This window comes from Lygodium microphyllum, chromosome 3 (assembly GCF_053477565.2).
Source record: "Lygodium microphyllum isolate KBCC chromosome 3, Lygodium_microphyllum_v1.1.10, whole genome shotgun sequence".
Taxonomy (NCBI): Eukaryota; Viridiplantae; Streptophyta; class Polypodiopsida; order Schizaeales; family Lygodiaceae; genus Lygodium; species Lygodium microphyllum.
Window position 1 is genome coordinate 149,668,369 of NC_141137.1, and position 12,422 is coordinate 149,680,790.

Sequence of the window (12,422 nt, forward strand, 5' to 3'; positions counted from 1 at the left end):
CTGGGCGCTTTGATCATAATGTCCCCCCTCAAGTCTATGAAAAAATAAAATTAGGATACCTTGTTATCTTCTCGCATTGACCAAAGCAAGAAAGTTTGCTTTTTGCAAGAGTTTGGGAGAAATTCCACAAAAAGGATTCACTCCAATCAATAAGGCAGTATGAAAAGACCCAGTTACAAACTGATAGAGTTGCTGCTGTCATAAGGCTATGCACCAAGATCATATAGGAGACGGCACAGTCAGACTAATCAGCTGTCAATGGGACAGCAAATCTACCAATGGCTGAACGATGGGAACTACTGGCATGGCCAATTAATGACATGATTGATTGTCAGTACGTCCAAACAACCAGATCAAACATAAACCAAAACATTTACCTACCCCTCTTCCCAAGTTCATCCTATTACCTTGATTGATTGAGTTGCAGCAACTCCATATGTAGGTGTCATCATAGTTGTGCATCTTGATCTCTGCAATGCACAGTTCTACAAACATGTCTTCTCTATGTTTGTCTTCCAATCAGCAGTTATAGAAGAATTGTGTGAGCAAAGAGCAACATACAAACTATGCATCATATAACTCACTAAATCGCTTGCAAGATAGGTGACCAAGAAAGCAAAGTAATACTATCACAAAGAGTGGGCAGTCTTTAAAAGCAAGTAGACATTTTTGAAATTGTCCAAGATCAAAATTTAACCTTTCCACCATGCTTTTTCAAATCACGATAATCATCAAAGTATCCGCGATTAAGTTCATCCTTCCTGCACTAAAAAAAGAAAGAGACAATTAGAATTGCTAGAAAAAAGAAAGTGGCAAATAGACCACATTGCCATGTCAAGGAAAGTGTTTTAAAAAGCATTTAAAATACCATTTCAGAAGAGCACATAAGGTAGCTAAATCATGCATTAACTCAAACAGCACACCTTCAATGTGAAAATTTGCATTGAAATTTGATGTGAACACTACAATTTCCTCTTTTAGTTGTTGGATTTCCATTAACATGGCTGCCTTCTCATTACTCCACTCTTCGGCCTTATAAGAAAGTGGCAAATAGACCACATTGCGATGTCAAGGAAAGTGTTTTAAAAAGCATTTAAAATACCATTTCAGAAGAGCACATAAGGTAGCTAAATCATGCATTAACTCAAACAGCACACCTTCAATGTAAAAATTTGCATTGAAATTTGATGTGAACACTACAATTTCCTCTTTTAGTGGTTGGATTTCCATTAACATGGCTGCCTTCTCATTACTCCACTCTTCAGCCTTATTCTCGAATTTTGCAATCTCATCCAGTAGGCTGCGCTGCACTTGGTTGATGCTATTGTAAAGAATTTTTTTTGTATTGGTATTAGGGCTTTCATCGCTTTCTCTAGGGTTTCTAGCTTGCCATCCACACTTGCCATCTCTGGTTGTTGGTTTCAACCTCAGTTTTACTCTGGTTTCTTTTGGGTCCAGGTGGTACAGGGCAGGCGAGGGCGAAGCAGGAATGCTGGAGGACTAAAGGCTGGCAGAGGGTGAAGCCTGGATGCGGGAGGCAAGGGGTGGACAGGGCGAGGCAGGGCGAGGCAGGGTGGGGCAAGGCAGAGCGGGGCGGGGCAGGGCAGGGCCAAGGCAAGGATGCTGGACAGGGCGAGAGAGAGATGGGGCAGAACAGGGCCAAGACAGGGATGCAAGACAGTGGGGGTGGGGGATGCAAGGCAGGGCCCAAGTGGTCAGGGCAGGGCACAGGTGGACAAGGCAGTGTAGGTGGTCAGGGCATAACACAGGTGAACAGGGCAACCCAGGTGGTCAAGGCAAGAAAAGTCAAGTGCTGGGTTAGTGGAGGGCAGGGCAGGGCAGGTCCACATAAGGCCAATGTGGCCTATGAGACAAAATCCAGAGTACATCCATGTCTAATGTCATCTCATCAGTAAGGTGAAGATAACATTGAAATAAGTAAATGGCCTATGAAACAATGCTGAAAGTAACTGTACGATAGGACTATACTAGGGTAGAATCATGTCTAAGGTTGTCCAATCGGTAGAAAGAAAAGAAAAACCAAATCTCATAGAACCATGTACAGAAAGTGTGGTGGAGACTATAGGCTGTAGCTGATCTCAAGATCTGCACATGATCTTAGCTATGATGCAGACCCTAATTGCCCCACTGATATGCTTGGTGGTAATTCTTCAATGTCTCATGATAATGGCTCTGATCCTACTGTGGCCTGCCTCCTCGGATGTCGTCTTGGTAGACAAGGTCGTCGTGCTCAACGAAGTGAAATGGCTCTATCCAATGTGACTCCATGGCGTGGAATGTAAGGTGTCTGGTGGGATGGCTCTATCTCTACTGGGCTCGTAGTGTCAATAGGGTCGGGTCCGTGGAAAAAGTCTGTCACTGCTCTGTGTGGGTCCCTCAGGGTGAGCTGGCCTCCTGTCTCGCAGTAGTGCTTTGGGGTGCCTTTGGAGCTCTAGGAGGAAAAGACCTAGGCATCTCTTGTCCTCATACTCCATGACATGACGAAGAGCTCCAAAACCATCATGTAAGAAGCAGTGGCATTGTCCTCATATATCATAGTATACTATGCATCTACATATGTAGTGCTCCTCTATCTCAGGCTCTCAACCACAAAGCTGGCAAGTCCTATCCTCATCTAGGGTATCTATTCATTTGCCTCTCTCCATCTATAGCCTGTGAGAGGCGGTGCAAATGTGTCCAATAGCAGCCTATATACTATGGGAGAGATGGGTGTCCATGTATGCTGGCCAAATAGTAAAACCATCATCAGAGAAACACAAGAAGTGACTCTTGTAGAACTCCATCCTTGATCCTAGGGGCAGTGGTGGGTGGGTCCATGTCCTCGATGTCTTAGTTCTCAAGATATCAGCTCTGATCACCTGATTCAGCTCTCGTCGCCGCTAAGAGAAAGTGTTGGGCACTCAAGGTTGTAGTCATAAGGTGGAAGACAATCAATATCCAAACCATGTAGGCTCATCCAAATAGTCATTTGTGAAAACCAACAATTCTTCTCGCCTCCTGCTACTAGTTGTCTAGATGAAGTTAGTGCCAATTTGGAGTATCTATGACATAGAAGCTCCCATAATCTGTGCCAAAAGGTCAATGCCCTGAAGAGTGCCTCCGTAACTATAGGTGTTGCTTCTAGCTCTACTTTGTAACAATGGGATGTGGGGTGAAGGACATAGTCCTAATCATACGTGCTATCATCATGACCAATGGCATTTCCATGCTATCCTAGCCATCATAATAATTTCTCTCTACTCCAGTCTGATCAATGAGTGGGCTAAGACACCTATGGTACTAGCTGCAGCCCTATATCTCTACTCCATATAGTAGTGTAGGTATGACTAGGGTGTCAAACAACCATAGCTTGGTGCAAGGCTCCTAAAACTGTCTGAGAGTAAATTCTCTCAAGTGCCACATAGCCTCATGCCAGACATGCTTGTAATGCCCCTCTCAATGAAAATCATGGGCCAAAGCAGGTGACTCCCAGATAGACATACTCCCTCACATACTCCACACTCTCTCCCCCAAATGTGAACTGGTACATAGATCTAGTCCTCGGACCTCCATGCTACTGAAGTATTAAAGACTATGGTTTTGGTCTTCCCCAACTATTGAGCTAAAAACATGCTTTATAGCTGATTAGCATTTTTAAACAGCCCCAAAACACGCTTAATTAATGAAAAACGCAAATTTGATACGCGTTTCGAGAGAGTTTCAGTGGTCCCCCAAAACCCTAATTTTTTGAGGTACCCTTCAACATCTTTAAATAGATAGGCTGCCCACTATTTAGTCTCATCCTTTTGTGCAGGTTTCTCACTCTACCATGCAGATTTCGGCCATCAACCACCTACCATCTGTTGTCCAGCCATCACCAACTACAGCCCATCACTATCCAACCTGACATGGCATGTTTTCAGCCATTGCCCTGCTGTTTGGATGTCTCCATCTGCTGCATCATTATAGTACCTAATCAACCTACGTTTTCAGCATTTGGTGTCACGTGACAAGCTGCTACCATCTCTCCCACAAGGCGACTAGTGCAATACTTGCGTTTTTGCTGTCCAACAAGCCATCTACATTAGCAAGCACCTCTCATGTTATTGCCTGACAGTTCTCTACCTTGGGTGATCAGTTTTCAGCCTTACTCTGGTGGTATACTGGTGCATTTACTAGATTTCAACCTTCGACTGTTGTGTTTTGGTGACCAACCTGCTAACCTTCATTATTCAGCACTCACTCATCTCCAACTGGTGGTCACTACACTTGGGATCCGTCTCTAGTAGATGTCACTCTCCGACACTACATTGCTTTACCCTTGGGCATTCTATACACTCTTACATTCATTTACAAAATTCATTCACTTTAGAGTTTCTTATCTTTGTTTTTGTCTTTGTGTTTGAGTTTTGAGTTTTACGTTGTATTTTGCATTTTGCATGTAGAGTTTGAGTTTTGCTTGTCACTGTCTGAGTCTTTGTGTTTCAGTCTTGGTCGTACATGTTGTGTTTCCCCAATGCAAACCCTAGCATATCTTCACATGGTATAAGAGAAGGTGCTCTTCTAAAGCGTATCTTCACATGGTATCAAAGCCAATGCTCTTCTAAAGCATATCCTGCGGTGATTGTGACGGCTAGTCTTTGTGCGAGACTCACACACGACTTGATTTTGACTCATAATGTCTCAAGCACCTTCTTCTTTGCATCCTATGACGCCCTATCAAGCTTCTCCATCATTGGAGGCCCTGAGAAGGCATTATGGTCTCGAGGAGGAGATAGACGCACCTTCACCTTTACCATCTTCTTCTTCTCATTTTGGTCATCTTACAGATAAAGAGTTTGAGGAGTACTTGTACATCACGTACAATTTGGTTTACACTCCTCCAACGAGTACTACTACTCCATCTAGACCAATTGGTAAGACTGGCCATCTCTTTGAACTTGGAGGGATTATGACATTCGGCATGTCTAGCGATCCATCTCCTTTATCTCAGCCATGCCTTATGTCAGGTTCATCTAACTCTTTTGAGTCGTATGAGCCAAAACCCTCTCCTATTTCTTCTTTTGTTGTGCAAGATCCAGATGATTTTCAGTATGTTAACTTTAATAGAGGAGGCTCTCGAAGCAAATACTCTTCATCAAGTATATCTCTACCATCTATTTCATTTGAGCAAGTAAACCACACTTCTCAACTCCCTCCTATCCCACCACTATCTTTTTCACATTTTGATGTACTCACATCTTCATTCCAAAACCTTGGATTACATTCCACTGCCACTCAAAGCACACTAGGGGTTGGATCTCCCATCTCTATGTTGAGCTAAGAAATGTATTCCATGCTGATTAGCCATTCAAACAGCCCCAAAACAAGATTAATTTAATGAAAACCCTAAAATGGAGAGGAGTTCGAGAGAGTTTAGTGAAACCCTAATTTGGGAGGGTCCTTATCTATAAATAAATAGGCTGCCCCCATTCAGTCCCATCTCTTCCATGCAAGTTTGTTACCCTTCTGTGTAGATCTCAGCCATCGACCTTCCACCACGTGGCCATTCAACCTTTGTGACTACTACCATCACCTCGTTCTACTGCGGCATTTTACTGCAATGTTCTACTGCTGCATTTTACTACCGCGTTTTACTGCGGCATTCTACTGCTACATTTTATTGCTTCATCCACATCATCAGGCATCATCCTCTGCAGTCACCTCAGTCTCTTCACACTCTGGTGTTCAGCATTTGGTGTTTCTCTCACTCTATCACTCTGACTGGTGGTCATAGCACTTGGGATCTCTCTCCAGTGGACGTCACTCTCTGACACACTCCTCTCCCCTTGGGCACATTGTACACTTACATTTATTTACAGCATTCATTCACTTCAGAGTTGTGTTCTAACTATCCTTTCTTCTGTTTTAGTTTTTGTGTTTGAGTTTTGAGTTTTGCGTTTAGCATTTGAGTTTTTCTTTTTGTGTCTGTGTTTGTCTCATTGTGCTTTTGTCGTGGTCGTAAACTTTGTGTTTCCTCAGTGCAAACCCTAGCAATGCCTCCACACTCTTCTTCACTTGGTATTAGAGCTAGTGCTCTTATAAAGAGTATCCTGCGGATATTGTGGAGTGCTAGTCTTTGCACAAGGCACACAATATGACTCGTAACCGAATCATAATGTCACAAACACCCTCTTCTCGTGACCCCATGATGTCTTATATCAGGCTTCTCCATCTCTGGAGGCCCTGAGGAGGCATTATGGACTCAGCGAGGAAGACGACACTCCATCTTCACCCTCTATGTTTACAACCATGCCACATATTCCAAATTTCATTAACCTCACAAAGGAGTTTGAGGAGTACCTCGCAAGTATGGACCAGAAGACATCCCTTCTTCCAAATTTGCTACTCCTTTCGGGCCAATTGTTGAGGCTGGCCACCTTTCTGATCATGGAGGCAATATGACATTTGGGACGACTAGCGATCCATCTTCATCATCTTTGCCAAGCCTTGTGTCAGATTCCTATGATTCGTTTGAATCAAAACCCTCTCTTGTTTTTCCTTTTGGTGTGCAAGATCCGGATGGTCAAATGTATGTAAATCTTAATAGAGGGGACTCAAGAAACAGACATTCATCATCAAGTATACCTACATCTTCTGTTTCATTTGAGCAAGTCAATTACTCTTCTTCTCTCCATCCCATCCCACCCTCTTCTCTTGAAGCCATATCACACTCATTTCCAAAGCTTGGCTTACATTCCACATCTGCCTCTACCACACTCGAAGTTGGACCTTCTATCTCTACTCCTAGCACATTCTCATTCTCTATTCCATATTCACATCACAATGCCTTGTTAGGGGACATTCCACCTCTTCACACTATCACCTACCCTTTTCCACAAGCCATTCCGCACTATGGGACTTCGTTACAGGGAATGCCATCCTCTAACATAGTTTCCTCTACCGTTCCTCATGTAGGCATATATTTTCCTACTCGGACAACTGTGATGGGTTTCCCTCTCACTACCCCCAACTACACACACCCCATGACCTCTCAAATGCAAGGCTTTCCTTCCTCTGCTTACGGTACATCGTCACACTTTCCATGGATCACTCCTACACAGGGATTCCCATCCTCTGCTCCACGTGTCCCAATCCCTCCACCATGGGGTCCTCATCCGGCGACCATGCCCATGCCTAGTCATCCCATGCACACATTTGGATCCACCATGCACACTTCTTGAATGCCTAGTGGGCACTATGGGACCCATTCCCAAGTGTACTCCTTTGCACCACAATACCCACCCTAAACACCTTATCCGAGCACTACCACTCCTATTGCCTTGGCCAAAAATGCCTTCACGGATAAGACACGTTTCAACGGGTCGAATTTCACTACTTGGTTGAACTATATGCAGCAAGTGCTCGAGACTCAGGGTCTTTGGGACCTTCTTGTTGGTCTTAAGCCTATGCCTAACCCTCATATCCAGGTTGAGAGGGGGTTCCTACCCTTCTTGGTATTCTACAGGTTTCGACACTTGTCTTCGACATCAGCCTCCCCCCCACCCGCCCCCCCGGTTGTACCTTCCCCTATGCATTGCATGCTTTCATCATCTTTGTACTAGGACACTTGGGCAAGTAAGCAATTTTCCCACGAGGAACATTGTCTAAGTGGCACCTACTAGATGAGCATTCTTCACAATGTAGTATACTATGCATCCCATTGTGTAGCACACCACTAGATAGATCCTAAGTTGTTTCCATCAATGGATTACACCACTATCCTTCTTCCCATAATACTTCATCACCCTTTCCCTCGTCATCAACATCCTCGAGTGGTTGGGTAAGCTTTTACTGTTTTGTGATGTGTTGGGTGTACCATCCCTACTCCCATCTTTTGGGTTACTATTACTTAATCAGCTGTCATCCCTAAATTCCACCAAAAATTTTAAAATTTTAAAAAAAACAAAAAACAAAAAAAGTTCAATGTGGTTCCATCCGGCCTTTTGTAGGGCTTGGTAGGCCACTGGGCAACCAACCTGCACCCTTTGTCTGACATGCCCTATCCTCTCTGTGGGGACTACCTGGACTCCCTTAATAAAATAATCATCACCTTTGTAGTCTTGGTAGGCCACTGGGCAGCCGAGATGCACCCATTGTCCGATGCCCTAGCTGCTTTGGGGTGGGACGCCTTGAGGTAAACATTGCACGCCTTCCCTTTTAGGCTCAACTTTGAGCCTGAGAGGGGGAGTTGAGCTAAAACACCTTTTACAACTGATTAGCATTTTTAAACAGCCCTAAAACATGCTTAATTAATGAAAAACGCAAATTTGATACGTGGTTCAAGAGAGTTTCAGTGGTCCCCTAAGGGTTTCTGGAGGCATCTCTGAAGATTGATCTACAGCCCACCCTTTAGTCATCATGTCTGAGCTCAATACAACTTGCATAGACCAAGTGGTTGACACTTTGGGGCCAGATTCAGAGAACGAAGATAAGATGGTGCTATGTACTGAGGAAATGGCTCCATGCATTGATGCACCACTTGCAATGAAACACAACAAACATGATGTGGATACTTCTATGACGATTGTTGAGAGTCCTGCCCCATCAAAATCCCAACCGAGTTCATATGCACATGCTGCCAATCACTCCTACGATTCCCCAAACTTGGATTGGGAGCATCTATTAGAATTTGGTAACTCTTTACTAGGGGAATATGGTCAACACAATTCACAGCAATCTTCCAGATTGTGATGAACAAGACATTGTAGATGCGCAAGTTGACACACACAGTGCTTCAATCTTTCTTTGCTTGTCATGACCATGGAGTCATACTTTTCTTCACGGGTAGGATCCTGATGATACCTTGGATCCATCAGTGGTTGACTTCCATTCTAAGGTGTGACTATGTTGAAGAGTTTTTTACACGCCCCAAGGGTTTCTATGAGCCTTAAGGTCGTGCTTACATCGGCGACAAATCAAGATGATCTTTTGGGCAAATCGCCCCTCTTCTTTGATAGATAGTTGGTGCACGTACTACCATTGAGACCCATGGCTGATTTTCAACTTTTGCTTAAACAAGAATGGCTAGTGTGGCTTGACGTAGAAAGTTGCCCTGCGATTTATTGGCCTCTACTAAGGGATACAACTATAGTAAGGAACAGTAGACGAGATGAACAAGTACTACCATTGAGACCCATGGCTGATTTTCAACTTTTGCTTAAACAAGAATGGCTAGTGTGGCTTGACGTAGAAAGTTGCCCTGCGATTTATTGGCCTCTACTAAGGGATACAGCTATAGTAAGGAACGGTAGACGAGATGAACTGTAGAACCTAGCTCCACCCCAGGAGAGAAGCCACTAGCTCCGTAACTCCATGCTGGAAGGAAGGTCTTGTCACCAAGTCATGGCTAAACCTCCAAGGCCTTGATCTAGGCGGTCTCTGAAGATTGTGGGTATCAAAAGGAGAAATGATTGCTCGAGGATAGACATCCCAAAAGAGTAAATGGTGGGTGACGAGCTTCATAATGAGGAGGTGCCCCCTCTAAGGGTGGTGAGGGAGGGCCCCCTCTGAAGCCAAAGAAGTAGGAGCCTCCTCGGAGGGCAAAAAAAGTACATCCCTCTCTAAATCCCTCTCGGCGAAAGAGAGGGAATCTAAAAACTCATGGATCACGGACTTCGAATCATCTGATGATGAAGGAAGTACCGTCCAACATGCCGAAGAAGGTATTTGGGGTGTCAAACTCCCATAGGTGGCCTCTCAAACCTAAATAGTCGAGAGTGGAAAGAGATAAGGTGCACACTAAGCCATGGGTGGGCAACAATCATTGTTTCTTAGTCGACTGGACTGCAGAGCTGGAGTAATAGAAGGGGTCAAACAGCCACTATCTCTTGAAGGAGCGGACTGCCGAGGTGACAGTATCCAACAAGCATAAAACCGTGGAAAATGAATATTTGGGAGACGAATCTAATCAAGAACTAACACAACCGTCCATGGATGCAATGTTTAACACCCCTTCTAAGAACACACGGTACAAGACATATGGCCGTAGGGTTTGTGATTGGACCATCTCCCCAGCATCTGACAGGTATGGAAAGACCTCACGCACTATGAATGAAAAGAAATACGAAGAAATTCATCTCATGATTCGCTCTGAACTATGAATTATGAGACAAGAATTGGAGAAAGAAATACGAGAGTAGATCAAAGCCGAACTGATGGTAAATCAGAGGGCAGAAATGCAAGACATGCACATAAAGATTAAGAATGACTTACAGGCACAAATGCTGTCCAAAATGCACACGCTGAAAACTGAAATGCTGAATGTTGTAGATGCCTACAAATCTGAAATCTTAAAACTGAGGGAAGAATTGAATACATTTAAGAAAAAAGAAATGAACGTGCAAGAAGAATTATAAAAAGAGAAAGAGGCTTTGAAGGCATGTGGAAAGAGGCTTTGAAGGCATGTGAAAGGGAGGTTCACTCATGGGCAGAAGTGGCAAAGACAACACCGAAGCAGATAGAAGAAGCCAGCCCATGGATTGAGGTAGTAAAAAAGAATAAGGGAACATCAGTGAACAAAACTGAAGTAATGAATGCTACCTTGGAAGAAGAGGCTAGGAGACGGGCTAGGGTTTTACATGTACGGGTAGTAGGATGGGAGGAGAAGAGCAGCCCACAAGAAGATGCTAAGACACTTGCTGACAAAATTGGGGCTTCTGACGTACCTATCGTCAATGCTTGGAGAGTAGGGAAAGAGGACTCTAAGTCCAAGGCTCTAATTCTTCGCTTTGGAGACATAGAGATAAAAAAGGCCTTCCTCTCCAAGAGGAGAGCCCTCAAGGGTGAGAAGATTTATTTGGATGAGGACCTTATCCCAACACAAATAGCGCATCGCAGAGAACACATGCCCAAGGTATTGGAGGCTCACAAAGAGGGAAAGTGGGCTGTTTATAGGGATGGATGAGTCATCATCACTCACAAAAGGACTCCATGACGGTACGAGGCCTATGAGACACTTCGGATGTCAATATGGAATTGTAATGGAGCCCTACGCTTGGATGCTAGTTACTTTGAAGATAGCTTCCGAAACATAGATATAGCAATGTACACAAAAACACACCAATGTAAAGGCAGTCGACTACCAGACGTGCGGGGATACAGGTGGGAAAGTGCATTTCGTCCAGCAACTAGAAAACTAGAAAGCACTAGGGGTTCTGGAGGTGTGGCCATACTATACCAGGAAGACCTCAAAGGGATAGTGCAAGTAATGAAAAGAGATGATGATACACGATATTTATGGATTCATCGCAATATGCTACATTCCTCCTTCAAATTCTACCTATGCCACACGAGATGGATCTCCCTTTGATGTACTTTATGAGGATATCATGAGATATGCTAGCATTGGGGACATATTATTAGTAGGAGATTTCAATGCACGCACCGGAGATAGACAAAGTGACTTTTATATGCATGATAATGCCATGTTCAAAGAGATCGACATAGATGAAATAGGCCTACGCAAGAGAGCCCAAGATAAAAAAGTGAGTACCTATGGAACACACCTATTGACTTTGGGAAGTGCACATAGACTAGCCATCTTTAATGGTCTGCCACAATGGCCAGGATCTGACAATTTGACATGTTGGAATCACAAAGGAGGGGCAAGTACTGTGGACTACTTGATAGGCTCACCAGCATTGATACCAGACATCCAAAACTTTAAGATATCTAAGAGACCAATTGGCATAGCAGCAGATCATGCTATTTTGACACTCATGCTCTCTTGTGTACATATGAAACATGAAACACCATGCCTCCCTAAACATCCCAAATACTACTTTATAGAAGACACCTCACACATCTGCAGTGGTTCTCTGCAGACCATGCTATTTTGACACTCATGCTCTCTTGTGTACATATGAAACATGAAACACCATGCCTCCCTAAACATCCCAAATACTACTTTATAGAAGACACCTCACACATTTGCAGTGGTTCTCTGCAGACCAATTTACATACATTGGACTTGAGTAGATCGTTGGAAGAATGTACAAGGGATTTAGCAGAGGCCATACATGGATCAGCCATGTATGCATTCCCACACACCTTGCCCCGATGTATACCCACACGATCTACTGCTCCCCAAAATAGTTGGTATGATGATGAGTGTAGAGTCACACGAGCTCGCCTATAGAGGGAAGTGGAGCTAGGCACTCAGACACATCGCCAAGCAAAGGCGTTCTTCAAACGCCTTGTGTGGAAGAAGAAACGAGACTACTTAGCGAAAGCAGAAGCAGAGATATATCTGCTATTTTTGGAGTGGGATAGCAAAAGCGCATGGAAGATGTACCATGAAAGACAGCCCCCCATACAGATTACATCACCAGATGCGTGGCTTGACTATGGGAGACAGTTGTATAACCTGCCAAGACAGCCAC

General features: G+C 44.0%; 1 protein-coding gene and 1 pseudogene across 3 annotated transcripts in view; one reads left to right on the forward strand and one right to left on the reverse strand.

Annotated features, from left to right (window-relative positions):
- LOC148039027 (ATPase complex subunit) overlaps nucleotides 1-12,422 on the reverse strand; it is a 71,258-nt gene that overhangs the window by 35,434 nt on the left and 23,402 nt on the right. The window contains exons 1-2 of one of the 3 annotated variants that reach the window (XM_087674901.1): nucleotides 924-7,510; nucleotides 698-766 (exon numbers count right to left, since the gene is read on the reverse strand). In XM_087674901.1, the coding sequence (XP_087531027.1) occupies nucleotides 698-766; nucleotides 924-944 (90 nt within the window). In that variant the 5' untranslated portion in view covers nucleotides 945-7,510. Of the gene's footprint in view, nucleotides 1-697; nucleotides 767-923; nucleotides 7,511-12,422 lie in introns of those variants that run through there. The other 2 variants (XM_087674902.1, XM_087674899.1) reach the window with 2 other exon arrangements.
- Nucleotides 10,197-10,975, forward strand: LOC148039028 (uncharacterized; annotated as a pseudogene).